At 50.0% G+C, this 23,064-nt stretch overlaps 1 protein-coding gene across 1 annotated transcript in view; it reads right to left on the bottom strand.

Moving 5' to 3' along the window:
* Window positions 1-10,985: 10,985 nt before the first annotated feature.
* The window catches only part of LOC146178069 (sodium- and chloride-dependent glycine transporter 2-like), a 107,818-nt gene continuing 95,739 nt past the window's right edge, over window positions 10,986-23,064 (bottom strand). The window contains exon 14 of the mRNA XM_084579624.1: window positions 10,986-11,388. Within this exon, the coding sequence (XP_084435750.1) occupies window positions 11,098-11,388 (291 nt within the window). The 3' untranslated portion in view covers window positions 10,986-11,097. The remainder of the gene's footprint in view (window positions 11,389-23,064) is intronic.

The following is a 23,064-nucleotide window of genomic DNA, read 5'->3' as shown; positions in this document are numbered from 1 at the left end:
CTAAAAATTATTGATTTATAGGAAGGGAAAAGCGCGGTAACTGTCTCACTTGTTTTCTGCGGACACCTCAACCGCGCCGTAAGGGAAGGGAAGAAGGTGGGAGTGAAAGTGTAAGTAGAGAAAGAGAAGCAGTAGTGGAGGGCTACGAAGTAATTTCGACCACCCGGGGATCTTTAACGTGCGCTGACATCGCACAGCACACGGACGCCTCTTCGTTTCGCCTCCATCGAAACGCAGCCGCCGAGGTCGGGTTCGAACCCGGGTACGCTGGCACCTCCGCTGCCTCGTGCGGACAGAAGAGAAAATAGAGAAAAAAGAAAAATAAGAGAGAGAGAAAGACGTGCGCCGCAACAACAGCTGTCGTCCACCACCGAAGCAGTGGCGGGTGCATAGACGGCCTACAACAGATAAAAATCGGTGGCTGGCTAGCCCCCGCCACAAGCGGTGTTGACCTACCGTCCCAGCCCCGTAGGGCCAGGAACTGCCACCCTTCACCACCTCCTCCACCCCGCGATAGCCCCTTTAACACCCGCATTTCAATCCACGTTTTCTCCCCTTTAACACCCGCTTCTCAATCGATGGTTTTTCACAATTTTTATTTATTTTAGATTTTGGGGAAAGGGAGCAGCCACCTTTGAGTAAACGCTAAGAAATTCTGGACAACTCAACAGGTCAAGATGTTTTCTTATTTTTCTTGTATATTGTACATTGGTGTATCAGAAAGGAAAGGCGTGGCACTGCCTTACTTGAGAGAAGGAAGATCGGATTGAAAACTGAGAAAAAGAGGTCCCGAGTGGGAGGTTACAAATTTCCTTTAACGTGGGCGGACATCGCACGAACCAGAACTTCCAGCCGTAATAATAATAATAATAATAATTGGTTCATAGAGAGGGCAAGACGCAGTATCTGTCACACGTGTTTCTGTGGCCACCTGAACCGCGCCGTATCAACACCACCTAGGTGGTGTTGGCCGTATGGGAAGGGAGAAAGGTGGGAAGTAAAGTGGAAAGAGCGAAAGGGGAGCCGTAGTGGAGGGCTACGGAGTAATTTCGACCACCTGGGGATCTAACGTGGGCTTACATTGCAACAGCGTACCTGAGGCCGAATTATGGTGGCTGTAGCCGAATCCACGGAAATGAATGAGAAAACATTTTTTTCACCGGCTTTAAGAGGGGCCGATTGCTGGCCGCGCCAGATGGCCGCCAGTTGCGTCCTGTCGGCGATCTCTTCGGCCCACTCAGTGACCCGAGCCTGGATGGCCGGGTCCGAGCAGCGCAGCACGGCCTCCCACTCCTCCAGAGATGGAGCTGGCAGCAAATCGGCGGGTGGCGGATAGGCCGCGCACTCCCATGTAGTGTGGTCTAAAGTAGCGTCGACGCCACACTCTTTGCATTCAGAGAGAGAGAGAGAAATAACATTTATTGCACCCGTCAAAAGGTTGGTGAGGATCCGCGGCGAAGCTCTGTCCCAACCATGTCCTCCCCCTCAGCCGTCGACTTGGATCCCTTGGATCTTAGCAACGGCCAGGGCAAGACGGATGATTTCTCGTTGCCCTTTTTCGTCCTGCTTGAGTAGTGCCTCCCAGGACTCATCTGTTCGGTCAGGTTCTAAAAATCTAGGACACTTCCATATCATATGGATCATGTCCGCTATGCTATTGCAACGTTTGCACCTGGGGCTAAAAATTTCAGAGTGCCACTTGCTGTAAAGCTGGGGGTTCGGGAATACTCCAGTCTGTTGCTTACGCCACATAACCTCCTCGCTTTTGGTGAGTTGCTTACACGCTTTTGGTAGTACTGATCTGCCTAATTTGTAATGATTTAGGATATCTTGGTAGGTGTTAAGGTCATCGTTGAACTGCAGGGGCTCCTCATCGCGCAAGGGGTACGGGGTTGCGCATAAGTCGTCACTGGGATCCCGGAATGTAGCTAATCATCGGGCCAGTACGTGCGCTTTCTCGTTCCCCCTCAACCCCTGGTGCGCCGGTGTCCAAATGAGCGCGACCTGCTCTGCCGGTGGGGAACCACTGGCCAACACACTTGCTGCTATGGCCGAAACGCGGCCCGCGTCAAAGTTTCTAATCGCTGATTTCGAGTCTGTAACTATAATTTTGACCTGTTGTTGTGTTAGAGCTAGCGCGATGGCCACCTCTTCCGCCTCCGTTGTGGTCGAATTTCGGGTGCTGCAGCAAACTACCGAGCCCCCGTCTTCTCTAGTTGCTACTGAAACACGTCCCCTACCGTTCGTGCATTGTGCGGCATCGTCTTCAATGAAAACGGGCTTGCAGCGCTGTTTCTCTATCACTCCGGCTCTCATGGTAAACGGGGTGCATGTTTTTGGGGAGCGGAGGTATTTTTAATTTGTCCCTAACCTGTCTAGGTACTTTTTCTGTACGTCTGAAGCATGCTTGCGGCTCATACCCCAGTTTTTCCAAAATGCTTCGATGAGTACGACTGCGCAACAGTCTCTGGTAATAAGAAGTCCTTGCAGCTTCAATGAGCTCTTCGAGAGTATTGGAGACCCCTAGTCTCATAATCTTGTTTGTCGATGTATTGGGTGGTAAACCTAGTGCCGTTTTTATCCCTTTACGAATGAGAACGTCAAGTTTCTCCTTTTCTGCCTTGTGAAGCCGTAAATACGGCGCCACGTAGACTATCCTACTGATTATAAAAGACTGGACTAGCCTAAGGAGGTTAGCTTCTTTCATGCCCGCATGTTTGTTTGCGATCCGCTTCAGGAGTCTACAGGTTTGACTGGTGCTAGCGTCTAGCCTCTGTATTGTTTCCGAGTTCCTGCCGTTGGCCTGAATTCGTAATCCCAGAACTCTAATGGTTGCCACCGTTGGTATAACGTTACCGTTGACCCTGAGTGTTATTTCCGGGTTATCCTGCTTTATACGCCGACGATGGGGCGATCGCATTGACGTGAGAACGAGCGCTTCCGATTTCTCGGCCGAACATCTGAGCCGGATCGGTTCTAAGTATCTTTCTATAACTTCGATTGCCCGCTGGATTGTCTGTTCAATTTCACCGTCACTGCCCCTGCACATCCACAGAGTCAGGTCATCTGCATATAATGTATGGTGTAGCCCTTGGATTTCCTCTAGTTTTGTGGGGAGACCAATCATGACGATATTAAACAGCGTCAGGGACAACACCGATCCCTGTGGTGTGGCTTTGTTTCCCAGTCGAATACCTTCTACTGTGTGTCCCCCCATACTGATAGTTGCCGTTCTATCGCTGAGGAAGTCGCTTATGTAGTTGTACGTGCGAACTCCAACATCTAATGCACTAAGATTCTGCAGAATAGCTGAGTGCTTCACGTTGTCAAAAGCTTTTGACACGTCTAGACCAACGATCACCCTGGTGTCTACTGTTGAATTGTGTATGATCTGTTCTTTTGGCTGCAGCATGACATCGCATGCGGCCAAATGCGGTCTAAATCCTATCATGGTGCTCGGATAGATATCGTTGTCCTCCAAAAACCGGTTCAGCCGGGCCTGAACAACATGCTCCATTAGTTTCCCCACGCATGACGTGAGCGAGATCGGACACAAGTGTTCGAAACCCGGCCGCTTCCCCGGCTTCGGGAGGAATACGAGGTTTGCGGCCTTCCATGTCGCCGGCAGCCGGACGGCCTCCCAACACTCCTGCATGAATGCTGCGAGGTGTCGGATCGACGCGTCGTCCAAGTTTCTTAGCATTCGATTGTTGACTCTGTCCGGACCTGCAGCAGTCTTTGTTCTCAGTCTATTTATTTCTGCCCGGACTTCGGCAACCGTTATCGGGCTATCTAGCTCCGGGTTTTCCTGGCTTTGTAATCAGGCAATTGTTGGCCTATACCCTCTGCACAGTTCAAATACCGGTCTCGGACGTGGGCTATGAGAGTAGCCGCGGTCCCATCAAAGGTATGTATTAGCCTGTGAATTTGCTGCCTGGCCTCCAGTTTAGATTTGTCGGGATCTAGAAGATGCCGAAGTAATTGCCACGTACTTGCCTACCCGATATTCCTGTCCAGTTTTTAACAAATGCTGCCCCAGTTTTGCCTCGTTAAAACGAGCGCATATTCTTCAATTTCTTTGTTAAGCACTGCCAATTATCTGCACAAGTTCCTATTCCCTCTTTTCTGTGTGAGTCTCGTTTCTAGATCCTTCTTCTTACGCCAGAGCCTGACCATGTGACGGTCTACTCCTTCAATGTCTTCGTCAACCTCCACCTCCTCCGTTGCTTCGTTGCTTCGTTGACCGACTGAATGACCTTTTTATTCCAATCGTCAATGTTACTTATGCCTTCCTCGTCACCTGTGCGGCCATTTGGGAAAGCCTCCCAGTTCACCAACGTTGCCTTTTTGGTGCGGACGACCGGTTGGCCGTTATCTACTACGATTTCTATAATTTTATGGTCGCTGCCTAAATTTTCACCTGTGTTGTACCACGTGGCGTAAATGCAGCCTCCGGTTAGAGTTAAGTCCGGAGATGTGTCTATCGAAACGCTGTTACCCTGGTGGGTTGGTTTCAGGGGATCCGTCAGAAGCAATAAGCCATTCTGCTGAATGCTGTTCCATAGTTCGCGTCCTTTTACCTGCGTGTATCTATACCCCCATGCAGTGTGATGCGCGTTAAAGTCCCCTACTATCAACAGGGGTCCTCCTTTCGCGATCACTCGCGCTTTGGCGAATTGCTCATTGAAGTTGCATTGACGTTTTTGTCGAGGCGGGCTATATACATTGAGGATGAATAGACCTTCGAATTTTCTTTTTTATGGGATTATCTCGATTAGTATATGGTCAACATTTGTTGTCCCGGTATTATGCTGCAGCACTGTTATATTCCTTTTGACAAGGGTGACCACTCGCGTGTTGTCATCTCGTCCCGCGTATGATTTGTAACTCGCTAGCTTAGCGTGCTTACTGCACTCCTGCAATGCGATTACTTCGGGTTTGTCAATGTTGGTCAAAAACGTTTCCAGTACCGCGCGTTTGCGACTGAAGCCCCTACAGTTCCACTGCCAAATGGTATTTCTACGGTGATGCAGAGCCATTTTTAATGTTATGAATCTCTTGGTAAACCAACTGAATTCTCTCGTCTCTCCTAGCCATTTCGACTCGCATCTCTGCCATAGCACTGTTCAGGCGTTCTAACGTGGTCATAACTTGTTGTTGGAAAATTTTGTCGTCGTCTTCTTTTTTTGCGAATCGTTTTTCCAATCCTTGGACGCGGGTTTCGAGATCCGGCTCGGGACCTCTTTTCTTTTTTGCTGCAGGAGGACTGTCCCTAGGGGTATTTTCCTGTTCTTTCTGCGGTGCCTCCGCTACCGGCATTTCGGTCTCCATTGGCTGTGAAATTTTGCCTATCGCAATGATTTGTTCCTGCAGTGCCTTAACTTGCGCCTGTAACAACTGATTCTGTTTTTTTAGAGCCTGAACCTCAGCTGAGTCCTGAGAATCACTACTCACTCCTTTTGATGGTGTCTGCGGCGGTTTCTGCTGCTGCTGCTGCTGCGGCTGTTGCTTTGGTCGAGAGCCCTCCATTATCGTCTCTGACGACGGCGGCTGCAGTCGCGGGAACGAAGAGGAACGGGTTCTTGTACGGCTCTGGGACCGGTTGTGGGACTCACTACGCCCATCGCGACGACTAAAGCGGACCTGTTGCAGCTTCTTGGCCTCCTCCTCGGCGGCTGGCTTCTTTTTGGCTGCCTCCTCGGCGGCTAATTTTGCTTCCCACTTTCTCTTCTTGATAACGTAGGGTGTACGGAAGAGTTCTTTGCAGCGTCTGTCTCCCGTTAGGTGGCCCTTTTCACATAGGCGACATTGGGGAGTGCACTGGTGATCTTCGGGCGGCGATACCACCCCACAGCCACGGCACTTAGGTTTATCACTATCGCACACATCTGAGCGATGACCAAGTTCCCCACATCTGAAGCAAACTTCATATCTTTTTTTGAACAATCGACATGACATAAGCATGCCTTCAATCCTGACAAATCTTGGGACTTCAGGTTCCAAAAAGGTGATAATAGTGGAAGTTTTCCCCATCCGCCGCGCCCCAGCGACCGTTGGGTTCTGTGGATCCTTCCTCAATGCTCTGAACAACTGTTCTTCCGTGAATGTATCACAGATCCCATGAACGACTCCTCGGCCGCAATCCTCCGGTGCGATCAGATTGGCCACCACTTCATGCTCCTTGTCATCGAGTTTAAAGCAACGGATTGCGGCTACCTTCACACCTCGACTAAAGTCCAAGGAATGAAAGAGCACCGTACCTTGCTTTCCGTTGACGCACCATGAGTCCAGCTCCGACCAGCTGATTCCGGCAGCCATGGCGAGGGCCTGACTAAGCAGCGGGCCCGACGTGCGTTTAATGACGGCTAGACCTTCACGAGGCCTAATAATCACCTTGATACCTTCTTCCGGGAACCTCGGAAGATTCATAGCTATTGACCGTTCAGCCAATTTTCTTCTAGCTGCTTTAGCAGCGCCATGACCGGCTTCCCCGTTTGGAACGCGGTGTTGCACCACCTTGTCCTCCTTGGAATCATTCAGAAGCGTCCGCTTGCTTTTCGATTCAACCTTTTTCCTGAGCGTTTGTACCTAGGTGCTGTCGTAGTCTTCTGCATCGAGGTCAGTACCTTCTACGGTCACGTGCATCGTCATTTTTGGTCCACAAACGCGGCTGTAGACCGGCGGTGAAGGGGCCTCCGGGCCGGTCTCCTCGGCCGAAGCCGCGCTAGGCCAAACAGGCGCTACCGTTTCGCAGGTGGTCCGCACAAGACCGACAATAAAAACCAAACTGCTGCACTCACAGTCACAAATTCGGTGTCCACAAGATCACGACGCCTTCCGACGCACAATGGCACCACTGAAACCAAATTCCGATGAAAATTTCTGGCACATCGAGACAAAAAGTGTGGAGCCGACGCAAAACGCGTCCGCACTCCTCAGCCCCTGGTTGCCAACCGCATTCAGGGTCAACCTGCTCTTCAGGGTCAACCTGCTCTTTGAATATATATGAATAAGCTTTGGGGCAGGGGAAGGAGCGGGTTTGTAGCTGGCGCCAGAGTATCTCCTTGGCCTTGCTTAATGAATTGTGTGGTGGAGGGAAGATGCGCCTTCCCAGGCTAAAATGACGAGTTATATCATGGAACGAGAGCAAGCCCTCCCTCGCGCCCGCGGGAAACGAGGTGCTCACCGCCCGGCCGACGAAACCTCGGGCATATTCGTGAGCCTTCTCGTTCCCGGAATTGCCCGAGTGAGCCGGAACCCATACCAGTTCTATCGTCCTACCAGGGACTGGACGGTAGCTTTTAAAGTTTTCTTTGGAACGTTTCGCTTTCCCTCTTTCTCTCTCGGCGCCTTGAATCAACAGCCATGTGTCGCCACCACTGGAGGTGGCGTCAAATCACGGAGGCGGAACCACGGATTTTGCACACGTCACAAGACATGTTACTCAACTGCAAGCGAACTCGTTCGGTTTCTGTGTGCGGCGCCGCAGAAGTGGCGTTCGCTTCAGCGCGAGAAACATGCCGGTCCACCCCGTTGTCTCTCTGTTGTTCGCGGCGCGACCGGCGGCTGCGGCGGTCATGCGTGCGTGATAATCTGAAATGCCTGACTGTGCTTTCAGCTGAACTATGAACTAAAAGCGCACAATGGCCCCACGAGGACCAGCACTCACACAAGGAAGCGGAAACTACTCTGTGCGCTGCGAGAAACGTAGAAATCTTTCAAATATGTATTTTATGCGCTGTAATGATTAAATTTGCAGTGCTCTAGTCAAACAGTGTGCAATCATTTTCAGGTTAAAAAGTGCAGAAGGTAGCATATGGCCTCTTAAAAATACCGCAAACCAAAATCGAACCGCCAGTCAAAGCCGGTTGGCTGTTGTCAGAACCTTTTTTTCCCACAAAGTCATACCTTCTCCTCCCGTGCCTACGTCGAAATGACATCGCCGCTAAGCGAACGCATTCCAAAGTGAACAGTCACGTGGATTAGGCCTTTGGTTGCCATTGTTATGGGGCATGCTCAATTGTCTCACGGACTGAAGCACTGCGTGAACTACGCACAGATGAAACCTCGATGGTTGGTTGGTTGTATAACTTTTAATTCCATCGGAAACGGGGAGTCGTGCGCCCGCGGATTAGAGGCTGGCAGGTAGCCCTTGGCTTGTTGCGGTCTCTTCCGCCAGATGGACGGTGCGGTGCTGGATCGCAGGGTCCGCGCTTCGCAGCAGGGTATCCCAGGCTACTCTACTTGTAATATTTTGCCTTATCCCTGGAGATTGTGGGCACTCCCAAATTATGTGGTCGAGGGTCCCTCTCGCCCCACAGTGTTTGCAGAGATAATTGTCCCTAAGGTCTGGTAGCGCGTGAAACGCCCAGACCGGGTTCATGAACGTATTAGTTTGTAGCCGCCTCCACGCGGCAGCTTCTCTATTATTTAGTGTAACATCTGGCGGGGGTACCAGTCTACGTCCCAATTTAAAATGGTCGACGATTTCCCCGTAATTTAGCAGACGCTCGTCGTATGCCCAGTGTTCGGGGGGCTCGACGGCTACCCGGAAGTAGAGAGCTCGGGCTAGCTCGTGAGCCGCCTATGTCACGGCACCAGCTTCTGCAAACTCTGAAACTGCCTGTCGTCGCCAGACTATCGCTGGTCATGCGGGCAACAAACGCATAAACACAAAATAAATAATTCATTTAGAAACAACTGCAGTGAGATTGCCGGAACTGAAAGGGATGCTTTCACTTTGTAACACGTAAGCGTTCTTAAAGGTCCCCAGAAAGGGGTCACCAAGAAGGGTAAACAACGCCATAACACTGATAGTTATTGAACCACCCATCATTCTCCCGCAAAAATTTTCGATCTAGCTTCTGCAACACCAGAGATATCGGCGATTAAAAATGACCCTTCCAATTTCCCCTCTCAACTCGTACGCTGAAGGGAGCCATAAAAAAACAAAGAATACAAGCAGTTCAAAGCTCCGCCCAGACATACGTCACTTCGACGAACTTCCGGTTGCCGCGCGCTCGCTCGCTGGCGTACTCCGCCAACCCGTCCTCGCTTTCACACGCCTGAGGAGTTCGCCAGTTCGCGCAGCGACGGTTAGTGTAACCGCGAACCCGTGGTTACCCTATGTTACACGGCGGACCAAACCATGGTTGCACCACTAACCGCGGTTACCGCAAACCGAGCTTGACGACCTCGGTTTGCGTCGTTAACCGAGGTTATGACGGCGTCTGTTGACGGAAGCTACTCGTCGGCGCCCGAGTGCGCGAAACGTACGAGCGGGTCTGCTTCACAAAGTTATTCATTTGCCCACTGTATCACGTTTAAAGATCGATGTATAGATTATGGTGCCGCCCGACGTCTTCGATTACGGCCGACAGCGCAGCGACTGCGTACTGAAGCCTTGTCGTGCCTACAGTATCGTTTGAACGGCTTGTTGCTGAGCAGAACGCCAAAAAATACGCGGCCTTATCTATGAAAGTACACGAGTTTGCAACGCTTGCAGCACGGGATGCCGCGAGCAGGCTGAGGTACGTTACACAATTACCGCGGGGGTGGAACGTGCGAGCGCGGCGAACGCCGGCGCCGTGCGTGACCGTCCCTAGTCGTCGCTAGGCCTATTGTTTCGCTTCGAAGCCGCGGCGGTCGACGCTTTGGAACATGATCAACCCTGTCGTAAATCGTCTACTTATGAAACTGCCTTATAGTAATTCCTATCCTGCCATAGTAAAATAATTATAGGATTAACTCTGCCGACGCATTAATCGCAGAGCTAGTACGAGCAGATCGGATCAGCCGAAATGCACCAGCGGCAGCTGGCTTGAGCAGAAACTAGCTTGTATCACGGCTATCGCTCTTACCAGCAATTTGCTGCTGGTCAGCGATCCTCACGAGGGCTTCATACTTGATATTCGGCTCAGTATTCCAGACACCAACAAAGTTTAGCACGCTTTATTTCGGACATCGGTGCTAACGATCCTCCGTGTCGTTCGCGAACGGCGTGCGGGAGGAGGGGCCACAGCGGCGGTGTTTACGGCGGTCGAGGAGGTGCTGCCATCGTGCGGTGCTTGACCGTGCTATTGACGCCTCGTCGGACGACACTCCGATAATCCTGAAACCACGTTATATAAATAAGATATTTGTAAATGCAGCTTCGTTCTGCCGATCCCTGCGTCGCTTCGGTTGTTGCACTTAATGGGCAATGGCCACCTAACCGATAAGGGCGGCGAGCTGTAACAGCCCGCACAGAGTTCGAGCAGCGTACGAGCAGACGACTTTCGCAGCTACCGGAAGTGTGTTCGTGACGTCATGGTTGCAGTGACCGCAGCGAATGGCAGCTTCTAGTAAGCCTTGCCAGTCAACCGACCCGTGACGTCAAGGGATTAGGAAATAGTTCCATGCGACACCGCCAAGCGACATTTCCTCTGCCCGCGAATTTCAAAAAACGCTGTTTATAAAAATTAATAATAAATCGCTGGCTTTGTTCCAAGGAGTTATACTTTGCGTTAATGCTCAAAAGGATGTGTTCTACACAGTGAACACGTTTATCAGTGGTTTCTTGGGGGCCGTTTCCGTGGACCTTTAAGTGTCCTACCAAAATTTCTTAGAATTATGGCCCGCCCACTCTTCACGTGTGTGCTATCTTTTAGAATTATTCTGGGCAAGCATAAATTATCTGCTATTACATACGCATGAAAAAGATGAGCACTTATTAGAATTTGTTTGTGTTTTGCATCGTTTTCATTGAATTTACCCTATTTGCGGGCAGGCGGCTCTGCTTACCCGCGATGTAAGGGACTGGGCTGCTTTCAGAACAGAATCATTAATATATCCTGATATCACGTATAGGCGACTCACCGCATGCGGACCATTTTCGCATGAGTTCATGCCAACGAAAACAATAAACCGGTGGCGCTGGGTTCCTTGCACTGATTTAACGCCCTAGTCTCGTCTAAGCAACACCCTCAATGTAGTACAGTAGTTGACCACGCAGGAGCTTCGAAACAGCGAACATGCTATTGGCGATTCTATTTACGCAAATAAAGGAAAAGAAAAATTCAGCCATTTATTTCGGAGCTCGCACACATATGCCGATCCCTAAGCTGGCTTGGCATCGTCGACATTGCCAGCGGACGCAGCAGCGCCACCAGCGGACGGAGGATCCCCACCCGCTTCCGGTTTGGCTCCTTCAGGCGCCACGGCAGCGGTCGCAGGTGCCAACGGCTGCAAGCCTCCTGCCATAGCTTTCGTTTTCAGCAGCTCGTGGTCGGCTTTGGTCATACCCGGTGGTACAATTCCCCGCTCGAAGAGGAACAGCCGATAGCGGGCCAGAGTCTCAGGATTCCTGGGACCCCACTCGGGCAGAGGTTTCACCGCTTCGGCGCAGCTCTGCGGTCGCGATGCAGCATATTACAAAGGGCTACTTAAACGAAAGGAACGAAGTGAAAGTGTAAACAAAGCTCATTAAGATTTCGGCAAGAGGACTTCTTTGTTTTTTCATATCAGGAGGTTTTAGCGCCGCTGAAGTCTGTTGAAGAAGGCTTCGACACGAGGACCTATCTGTATATAGCCGTAGATTGATCAGACGTTGTCGAAACGTCGTCCAACGTACTTACATTTTCATCTCACCCCTTGTGAAAAGTGCAAGTGCAGTATAAGAACTTATTCACTTAAAGGTGCTGAACTCTGGATTTCTTTTTTTTTTTTGCAATAAGCAGAGGTCAATGGTTAGTGCCGGACCTTCATTTGACGAATTTAAAAAATCAAAAATAACAGGACCTGTACAATACTGCTCGGTAATGCGAAATTTAGCGGAGGGGGGAATATTTCCGGCTAGCTGGTTTAACGTAATACACACACAAGCACTTATCCAGGCCGTAAAACTAATCCCTAGTTGCAAGTATGACGGAGCATTGAACCACAGCTAAGGGGCGACTTAGCAAGCCGAGCCAATTTTTCGACAAGGGGAACTGTCTTCGTCTGGGCGTAGACAAAGACAAGCCCTTTGTCGAAACGTTGCCCTGGCTTGTGAAATAAGGCTACCCCTAAACCCTTGTTCAGCGCCTCTTTCATACTGTGTAACCATCTTCTTTCTCTTGGTCGACTCTGAATCCTCCTAACTACAAGTGTCACTCATATCTTATCCTGCACATCTTCGTGCGTCACTACATTATCGAGCCGTTTTTCAAAGTAAAAAATGACGACTTGCGGTCGACAAAGTGACCATATGTGCTTCCATGGCCACACCAAGTCTTAGATCCTTTTTGTTTCTATCAGTAATCGTTTTACTGAATGCTCGCTGCCGCAGTCACAATCACGGCACGACCAAGTCGATGCCGCCACGCGTAATTGCGTCTCCTCAACGGTAGGGTCCCGCAACTTCTTTATCGTCACTGATTGCCTCTCAGCGGGTTAAGCGGCGATTGCTACCGAGAGGTGCATCTGAACGCAACCTAAAGGTAACATACACTCATTAAAGGCAAGAAATGATTACGTTGAAAATATAATAGCGTTAGCGTTGTCATGCTATTGTCTCGCAGCTGTGTTCACGGTTGGTTTCGTGGCTATTAAGAAAAAAAACATCACATAATGCAACCTAAAGGGGAACACCCCCAGGAAAGATATTGACAGCTTATTTTATGGTTGCAATTTAAAAAACAAAATCGAAAAAATAAGTTACAAACACAGTATTCAAACATATATTTTATTCGCTAGGTTCTCAGGTAAGTAATGTTAATCCATTGCCCCATTGAGGCAACGAGCACGTCAGTCTTTAAATGCGCTCTTATTCATTTTTACAATATTTCCGCAATCAGTCGCCAGGTGACGCTGTTCAGAGGTCCCAACCGTATAGAGAACGGAATCGCGCTGCCGCCACTAGGGTCTCCTCCGGCCGCGCGTCTTATATCCGCCGTAAAGAGAGCACTTATAGTGGCTCTGTAGCGGTTTGCGCTTCCAAGGGGCGCCGCAAAAGCGGTGCTAAAAAGCACACTCTAGGCTGGGTAGTACAAATTCTCGGCGTCTGCATCCGAATGCATGCGATCGATATAGGCCTGCAGCTTTTAGTTGTATTACGCACTTATTAGGACAAATGTAAGGCGCTGAAGGGTTGTGATGTGAAAAAAGCAGTATACAACCCAGTGTCCGGCATTATACGTGCAGAAATCGGAGGCTGTCAGTGCGCTGCCAGTCGACAGCCAGGCGAATGTCGTACGAAGTTGACTTAGGAAAGCTTTGTATGCAACTAAGCTGAGGCGCGTGAATATGCGCGACACGCCAACAGGAATAGGCAGTGTCAATAACCCGTCTGAGACTCAAACAGTCCTTACGATAGGCGCCATGGCGCCGGCCGTGCAAGGGCCGATTTACTGCATCAGCATCATCATCATCGTCATCATCAGCCAAAACTGAGTGCAAAGTATGATGCACCACTGCCAACCGTGACAAACACTAAAGACACCTGCTGGACTACTTCGAAGGTGCGTGAAGATGTGGCAGCGGCGGAGACCAGGCGGTGGCGAACTGGTGCAGCGGCCAAGCCGGCTTTTGGTAGGTATTTTGGAATTATTATTGGTATGTAATTGAACAGGTGGACTCACCGGAATGTTCAAATTGTGGCATCCCAGAGACTGTGGACCATATATTATTGATGTGCTCAGTGTATGTGGGCGAAAAAAGAAGTGTGCTAGCCGCTTACTTGAAGCGTTTGGACAAGAGGCCATTGTCAGAGGAACTGCTTCTGGGCGCTTGGAAGGACAAGGGGAAGGGTATCCAGGCAGTGCGTGCTCTTTGCCGTTTTCTGTGCGCCAGCGGGCTTGATTCGCGTTTGTGAGGCAAGCTACTGTACCTGTATATATATTTTATATGCCTTCTCCCACATCGTCACCCATCATGATCTTCTTTCTTCTCCCCTTCCTCTTCCCCAGTGCAGAGTAGCAGGCCAGATTTGAATTATTCCGGCCAGCCTACCTGCTTTTCCTTTCAATACATCCATCTATCTATCTATCTTGGTATGTACTCCGCGCACAAGAGGGACATCGCTCAGGAGTGGTTCTATGACAACTCCCTGGGGAGCGCCCTGCTTTTTGAGGCCCGTGAGGGGGTGCTGCGCACGAAGAAATGGCACGCGCGGATCGAGGGCAAGAACAACGCGGATGTCTTGTGTGTGGTGTGCGGGCGGGAGACAGAGACGATCGAACATATTGTGTTGACTTGCCAAGTGCTCATGCCATGTCAGCCTAGCGGGTCAAAGTTGCCGCAGGTGCTGGGGTTCACGTCTGGACAGCCGCAAGTAGACGGTGCGATGGACAGTGATGCGACACAGCGGGATGAGAGGGCTGCGGCTGTGGAGGCAATCAAACGACGCCTTGAGGACTGGATAAGGCATACTAGATAAATAGTGTTGGTGGTGTTGCGCCATGGCGGGACAGACTCCGTCACAGTAGGGAATTTACTTGGCTAGGACCTTTCTGGTCCACCTGGTAAAAAAGGGAAGCCTCAGTATCAATCCAAATCCAATCCAATATACCCACTGCAGGGCGGATACCTCTCTCATATTCTTCCAATTAACCGGTCCTGTGTTAGCTGCATCCACTTGACCCCTGCGAGCTTCTTAACCTCCTCCGCACACCTAATTTTCTGCTTCACCTTGCTGTGCCTTCGTTGGTTTGGAATCCACTTTGTTACTCTAAGCGACCATCGATTGTCCTGTATACGCACTACATGCATGCCTTACCAATGCCCATTTCTTTTTAATTTTCGCTAGAATGTCGGTAACTAGGGTTATTTCTCTGACCCACTCTGCACGCTTCCTAATTCTCTTAATGTTACCCCTACCATTTTCCTTTTAATAGCGCTCTGCGTTGTCCTCAACTTAAGTAGGTCCCTTTTCGTTAGCCTCCGTTTACTGCACGTTTACTACATGCATGCCCCTCAACTTTTGTGCTGGTCCATTGGTTCTCGCTTTCTACAACTGGCTTAAGTGATCAGGCACCATTCGTAATTTTTGGAAACTATAAGAGTCGACGGACTGAAACGTTGCTAGAAACCTGTAGCTGGGACTGCTGGAAGTTCAAATTAAGCCCCGACGAGTTACAAGCTTCGTCATCAGGTGCAGATATCAGTAAAAATGCTCGTTACACTGCTCGACTGTCTTGCCTTTATTGTGCGCTTGCAACGCTCGAGTCAGCGCTGTTGCCTGTTATAGCAGTGTTGACTCTCATAATTAGAATTCGGTCGACTCAAGCACGTGGTGCATTTCATAGTCCATATGCTATGTTCGGCTGGCTAGTAACTATAAATAAGCACCAAATCCGTCTGTTAAGGCGAAAGATTTCCTAGGCTCGTGGTGAATATCTCGCACCTGCGAGGTGTGTCCGCGAGATGTGTTCGTGAGATGTGTCAGCGAGATTCTGCGATATTACGCGAGATATGTCGGCGAGACTTCATAATGCATGCTTTGACGTCAACATAAGTTTCCCGGTAAGGACGTCGCAAATGGTTCTGATGACCCAGCCAAAGAAAAGAAAATCGTAGATTATAACACAAACATGCTGTAGAGGAAGAAGAGAAGAGGTACACAGAAGAGGAAGGAGAAAAGAAGGAGGAAAGACTTTTGCTATTAGGCTCTTAAGCAAAGATAAGTGCAATCCTGTAATATTTTGTTCTTTCCGTTTAAAATTGAATTGCTGCTTTCAACGAGATCGCAAACGGTTTAAGTGTATTCGGTGTAGTTTTTTGTCCTCACCTTTAGTTGCTTGACGCGCAATTTAACTTTCGCGGCTGTTGAAAACAGTAGCATAGCGGATAGTTTCTCTCGCGATCGCGAATGAACGCGCATACATAGCTGACATTTATTCTATTTCAACTTTGAGCCGGCGGAGTAGCCAGCATAGAGAAATACGCATTCTATTGAATATAATTAGCTGAAACTAACTACGATTTAAGTATTTCCGCAAATCCTACGTTTTGGAACAATCTTCAAGCACAGCTCGTGGTTGAAAAAAAAAATATAAAACCAACTTGAACTGGTCCTCGGCAGTAAGCAATTAGTAAACATTTCACCTATAACAATACGTTTATTAAAAGAAAATGGTTTAGGTTTTCGACAAGCGGCCCTTTTCAACGGTCGTTTCCTTCCAAAGGTGATGAGTGAAATAGGGTTTCATCATAGCCGCGGTATACGCTTGACGTTTTCTTGTCGCCTTAGAACAGATTGCCGTACTAAAATGTACGGCAATCTCCAACCCCATATCGCTGAACCAAGACTTACTCCTCTACACTTGACCAGGTGCGCGAGTCCCCATCCGACCATGGCAAATATTGGGATAAACACGAGCACTCTTCCCAAGATTTGCACCCATTTCGGGTACACGTAGGCTCCCAGAGTGAGCGGATCCTTAGTGATGACACTGCTGACGCAGATGGCCTGCAGTAAAGAAAGTATCAAAATATACTTCTGCTTTATCGATGGCGCAGTAAGCAGCTCTCTCATTGAAGCGGGCGAGGAAGGTAGCTAATATAGCCTGTAACAGTTTTATTTGGCAGTTAAAAGAAGACTAAAGGAGCAGAGTGCCCGTTACTGCGTTCTTCCTAAAATATCTTAGCCGTACGACGATTCATTTGACCGCCGGGCATGCTGCTCCAATACGATGCCCTTGCCACGGCTACGTTTTTAATTCTGGAAATCAAGGTGTCCAGAAAATTTGTTGTCAATAATAAAATGTTTTTTCTTGATTTTCAATTTGCAAAGTGGCCAGTATGTTATTAGAAACATGCCTGTAATAACCAATAGGGACTCACCGCATAAACTGCAAATAAAGGCTATGTTCTACTGCTTAGAAACGGAGGAAAGTTCAGGCTCTTAAAAAAAAAATAAAAACTGAGGAGCATATAAGATGTAAATGTAATCCATTTTTTTCGAACTGAGAGGTTAAATTAGGACGTGAATATTTAAGCGAAAGCCTTTAATGCTTCATACGTGCGGTGTCCGGCGTCCTGTCCCAATATAACTGTCAATAATTCTGACAGTCACGCCGGGTACAGGAGAAACGTATCTCTTGTCTAGCGTCATGCCAGCGCGGTTGCTATGGAGACCACCACCGCTAGTTAGTGCTAGATAGTGACCGATAGTTAGGGGTAGTTAGGGATAGTGTTTATAATGACAGAAATGACTGACAATGATGTCCTCACCTGGTTACGCCATGACAAGCCATGATGTCATGACCGGATGTGACGTCATCGTCACGTTGCATCCGGTCATGTATAATAACCAGAACTGGCGTCATACTGACGTCGCATATAGTCATAACGTTACGTCTGGTCATGACGTCACCGGCGATTCCCTCACCGCTAGTGGAGAATGAACGTGCGTTCGATGGGCTCCATCGAGTACGGCAGCTAGAGTGCTAGTTAGGCACAGTGGTACCAGACTTTCTACTGGAATCAACGGCAATTGATGAGCGGTCGACGAGGACACCGAGATTTCAATGTGCGCCGGAGATTTATACGTTTCTTAGGACTTTGAGTGCACGCCAACCCACGAGGGAAGCTAAGCCTAAAGTCGCGAAGAGACGTACGCCGCCTGCGGAGGCGAGAGCCCCGCTCGGAGACAAGTGTAACCACCATGGAGATCGTGGACGGTACGGACATCAATCTGAAAGACCTAATGATCCCAGGCCATTGGTTCCAAGCCAAGAAGAACGGGAAAGTGGTCCTGTTGGTAGGCGATTGAGAAAACAGCCATCTTGATTGGTGCCATCTTGAAAGTCAGAGCGGCGGAGAAGCGCGCCGGGAGCAAAATAGCGGCGAAGTCGGTGGAGCGGCAATATGTCCGGATTCCACGCGGCGCCGAGATTGTTATGAGACCTAAGGGAGGTTTCGGACGCCTGCGGAAATACGGAGAAGCGTTTTTAGCGGCCGTGATTATGACAGCGGCTGGAGTCAGCAAGGACTGAGTCAAAGAATACGTGACTTCGATAAATATGAAGCAACACTTCATCCTCGTCGCGACCACCAGCGATAAACGGAGAGACAAGTACATAGCAGTGAAGCTTCTCAAGTTTAAAGGGGACGAGATAGAAGTGAAGGCATACGTCGCCCCACCAGAAGGCTGCGGAAAAGGAGTAGTGCACAATGTCCCCCTATTCTGCTCGGAGATGGAGATCATGAGAAAACTGAAGTATTACGAACACCATCCGGTCCTTGGAGTGAGAAGACTAGGACGGGAGTCAACATAGATACTCATGCTTTTTGAAGATAATGATGTGCCACGGGAGGTGCGTCTCTCAACCGCGGCATTGAGATGCGTACTCTACCGTAAGATGTACGAAGTCTGCAACGCATGCGGCCGATTGGAGCATCGTGCGGACGTATGCCCGGACCCAGTCAACATGAAATGTCGAGGCTGCGGTATGGAACGCCCGCCGAAAGGCCACGAATGCGAGAAAAAATGCCAACTATGCGGGAAGCGACACCTGTTAGGTGACAAAAATGCAGAGATCTACATAGTCCCGTACGAAGTAAAGAAGCAGCTAATTCGATAGACAAGAGCAGCTAGACCTTCAATTGCGACACACCGGCGGAGGGAGACCACGAATGCGAGAAGAAATGTCCACTATGCGGGAAGTGACACCTGTTAGGAAACGAAAATGCAGGGATCTACATAGTCCCATACGAAGTGAAGAAGCAGCTAATTCGAGAGACAAGAGCAGCTAAAACTTCAAATGCGACACACTGGGGGAGCGAGCATCGGAGAGATCCGCCGAGGTCGTCCCGAAAAAAGGCGCGGGAATGAGTTCCGTACTAGAGATGACTCATTCCCAGTGCTGGGAGAGGAGGCGGTAGCCGAGAGATACGAGCGGTGCTGCCGTTCGAGCTGCCGTACCAGGGGGCGTTCAAGCTCCCGGACCGGAGGGCGCGCTCCAGCTCCAGGACCAGGGGCGATCCGAATCTAGAACGAGGGGGAGACCCTCACCTCGGGACCCGGTAAATCCGTGTGCGAAGAAGCGGATCCCGAGCAGCGATCGTAAAGAAGTAAGCTTCGACAGGTGGTTTCCCAGACAAAATATGAGAAGGATAGGAAGATAATAATAATAATAATAAGTTTATTCGGACATGAAACATGTACACAGAACATGCCCACGGGAAGAGGCAAAAGGAAGAAGCTGATGGCATTCTTCCTGACGAGGCCTCACCCCGGGTCACACATCAATGGCAGAAGGATGGACAAGGTCAAGGTAAGTTTCACCAAGAAAACAAAACAAAACATAACCAATGAAGAAAAAAAAATCTCAGATTATATTTGGCATTATAAGAAAGTATATAAGAACCATGGCATCGTAAACAAGGTAAGTACATCAGTAACGCTACAATTCGCGACACAAAATGTAAACAAAATAATATACGACAAGCACTACAAGTCACATAGATTTGGTGCATTCCTAAGAAGTGGAAAAAAGCAACTTCATTTTCTTTTTAAATTGAAAGATAGTTTTACTGTTTATAGCATCATCAATTATTGAAGGATAGGCATTGCATACTATACTAGATTAGATTACTATACTAGATAGATTAGAGAAAAAGTAAGGGAGCTTAAAGGGCCACTGTCCAGGGAAGGCCCTTTTGATCAAAGGAGCCTAGTGTTTCGATCAGGTACCGGAGATAGTCTGTGCAAAATGCTACAGTGACACGCGCGTCGCAAAGCATCGAAAATACAATTCAAAGATCTCTCATGCTCTCCTTCGGGAAGCCAGCTTCCTCGTTTCCTGCGCTGGCCCGTCGAGCCACAGTAATGACGTACTTCCCGCGAGCGACGTCCATTGGTCCGTCTCGCTGACTGACGGGAGAAGGATGGGTGTCTACCGCTCGCTGCGCGCTTTTCCCTCGCCACGGCCAGACTGAATCCAGCGGCGCGCGCTCCCTCGACCGCTTTTTTTTTCGCGCTCGCGGAGTTCCACGCCCCACCTCCCGCCAAACGCGGAGGAGGAAGGGGAATTTGTCTTGCGGAGGCTAGACGACCTCGGGCAAGAGAGTGAAAAACCTTAGCGAGGGAACGGAAGGAGAGGGGCATGACAGAATCGGGTGATTGCGGTGGCTGTAGCTGCGTTATTAGTTACTCTTTTCAAAAACATTTTGCGGCCTCGCGTTCTAGGGACGAAGTCTCAGTCACCCGCGAAGAAAATATTTTCGACCGGAGGGAGGACAGTGGGCCTTTAAAGCATCAATTATGAAGCTTACCCACGAAACACAAACAAAAACTGGAATCGCGGGCATAGACTCACTTTCCTCATAGGGAGCAAAAACACACTCCAGCCACGATGGCGGCAACCTCCAAGCCGCCAGCGACCCCGGAAAACGCGAAAATGGTAACCAAAACAACATTTTGATAAGAGTGAGAGAGAGAAAACGTTTATTTCACGTAGGAATCCAGGGCGCGCAGGCCCCTAGGTCCCCACACGACCCCACTGAAATTCAAGTGCTTATGAAAACACTGGCAGACCGGCCGGTGGCGATGGTCTGCACGGCCGGGTCCTCCGAACGCAGCAGGGTCTCTCAGTCCTCCCAAGTCTTCAGTTGCTCTAGGCACCGCGGGAGAGGGTCCGCCGGGCAGAGAGAGAGAGCATGTGGAGGGAAGAGGCAAAGGGTTCTAGGCAAAGGGTACAAGCAGGAGTGTGGAAGGAGGGCTGGTAGTGGGAAAGGGTAAGGGGTGAAGGAAGAGTGCGTGTTTGCAGTCTGCGCCATAGTGTTGCGTGTTTATTGTCCGGGGACGGGTGGGGTGGGTGGTAGAGCTGGCGCGAGGCTCTGTAGGCCTGCGTTAGCTCGCTGAACAAGTGCCTGCGCTCCTTCGTAGATCCCGGATTAGGGGCCACCTGAGCTAGGTTTAAAGAACCTCGAGCTAAACTAAAAGGTTGGCAGCCTCGTTTCCAAGATTCCCGAAGTGCGCAGGCACCCATATCAGCTCCACATGGCGGGGCGGGGGTGCATCGGGCGAGTCCAGTATGCTAAAAGCAGGCACATGGACTCGGCCTGGTGCAAAATATAGAATTGCGGTTCTTGAATCAGTTAAAATGCACTGGGCTTCCGTGCGGGTTATGGCTAATGCAATGACAGCTTCCTCTGCAGCTTCTGTGGAGGTGTCTGGGGGGAGAGGTAATGTGATGAGGGGGCATGAGGAGGAATCCACTACGGCTGCGGTCGCTTCATCACCCGTGCATGCAGCGTCCACCCATACGGCATTCGACTCACCACCATAATATCTGTGGAGTCCCTTTGCACGGGTTCTGCGGCGTTGATAATGAAAGGATCGATGCATATTTTTCGGGGGTGGCTTGATAAGTAGACCTTAGTGGATATGTCGAGGGATGGAGAGAAGGGTTGGGTCGTTAGCCGGTATCCTGATTCTAAGGGAGTCTAGGATATACTATCTAGTGGATGTTTGCGTGAGTCTGATGTATTGGGCCTGTCGGTGGGCCTCCACGAGCTCCCCAATCGTGTTGTGTAGACCCAAGCCTAGCAATCTGTCTGTGGGTGTGTTGAGGGGAAGGTGAAGTGCGCCCTAATATTCCTTGCGGATCAAGGCATCCAAAGCGTTTATGTCATGTTTGGACAGTTGTCGGTCAGGGGTAGTGTAAAGCACACGGCTGAGGATGAAGGCATGGATGAGGCGACAAAGGTCGCGCTCCTTTATGCCCCTATGGTGACCCGAAACTCTGGGGATGAGGTGCGAAATAGCACTTGCAACCTGCCTGAGTTTTTTTAGGGTGGCGGTGTTTTTGCCATTGATGTGGATGTGTAGGTCCAATACGCGGAGAGTTTCAACCTCTGGTACTGGGCTCCCATTCAGTTCAATAGTAATAGGGGAGTGGGGGGAATGGCGGTTCTTGGGGCGGATGAGCAGCAGTTCGGACGTATCTGGGGAGCAAGACAGTCCGATGCTCCTTGCGTAATTTTCGGTCTGGGTGGCTGCTTCCTGTAAGGTGCCTTCTATACCGCCATCACTGCCGTGAGTAGTCCGCAGCTTGATGTCGGCATAGAGGGTGTGTATCAGAGGCAGGATGTCTGACAATTTTCGGCCGAGGGGGATTAGGGTGACGTTAAACTAAAATGAGGAAAGGACGGACTCTTGCGAGGGGCCGACACTTTGAAGCGTGTAGGAGGAAGAAAGAGGGCCGAATTGTACCTCAGCCATGCGGTCAGTGAGGAATGCTCGAATATAAATGTACGTTCGCGCACCTAGTAGTAGTAGTAGTAAAAGACTTTATTGAGGCGCAACACTTAGGCGCCTAATACATCGATGGTCTGCTGGACGAGCAGGCGCTGTTCTTCACCCTGAACACCAAGCCAGTCCACCCAGGTCCAAATAGTATGGGAGGTGGGAAAGAATCCCGACTGCAGTGCAACCGGACATGAAAATAGGCAGTGTGAAAGGTTGGCATAAGGGGAAGGGCAGTTGGGGCATGAGGGATCACGACGGAATTTGTAGACATATAACCGTGCAGGGGTTATGAGTATGTTCAACTGTATTTGCCGAAGGAAATGAGCCTCCCGAATGGAAAAATTAGGATGAGGATCGGGGTAGAGCTTGCAGTCTAAGAGAGCAGCATTGTAATATTCGCTGATGGTGGCGCGAAGAGACAGTCTCGACCCGCCCTCCAAGGATCTTGGCCAGGGGATGAACGGTGCCCGGTTACGAGTTTCACGGGCGAGCTGGTTCGCCAGCTCATTGCCGTCAATCCGCGAGTGTCCAGGGATCCATCGGAGGAAGACGAGGCAGGGCTGCAGCGCAACAAGTGCAACCTCGAGCTCCGTGCACAGATGACGTATTAGACTTTAGATTGAATGGCGCGGATAGCAGCCTGAGAGTCGGTGTATATAATATACTGAGGCACAGGTGGGACAGCATGAAAACTGAATGGCATGAATGATGGAGAGGACCTCAAGCGAGATAATATCCGGAGGGTGGAGACATGGGCCGCTAGTGTGTGTGACAGGGGTAGGCAGACGAGGATGAAAAAGGACCTGGCTTCCGGACCCGCGAGGAGCCACATAAGAGGCATCCGTGTAAGC

This window comes from Amblyomma maculatum, chromosome 9 (assembly GCF_055883805.1).
Source record: "Amblyomma maculatum isolate TAMU_Amacu chromosome 9, ASM5588380v1, whole genome shotgun sequence".
Taxonomy (NCBI): Eukaryota; Metazoa; Arthropoda; class Arachnida; order Ixodida; family Ixodidae; genus Amblyomma; species Amblyomma maculatum.
Note: the sequence above shows the minus strand (reverse complement) of the source record. Positions and strands in the feature narration are given on the sequence as shown.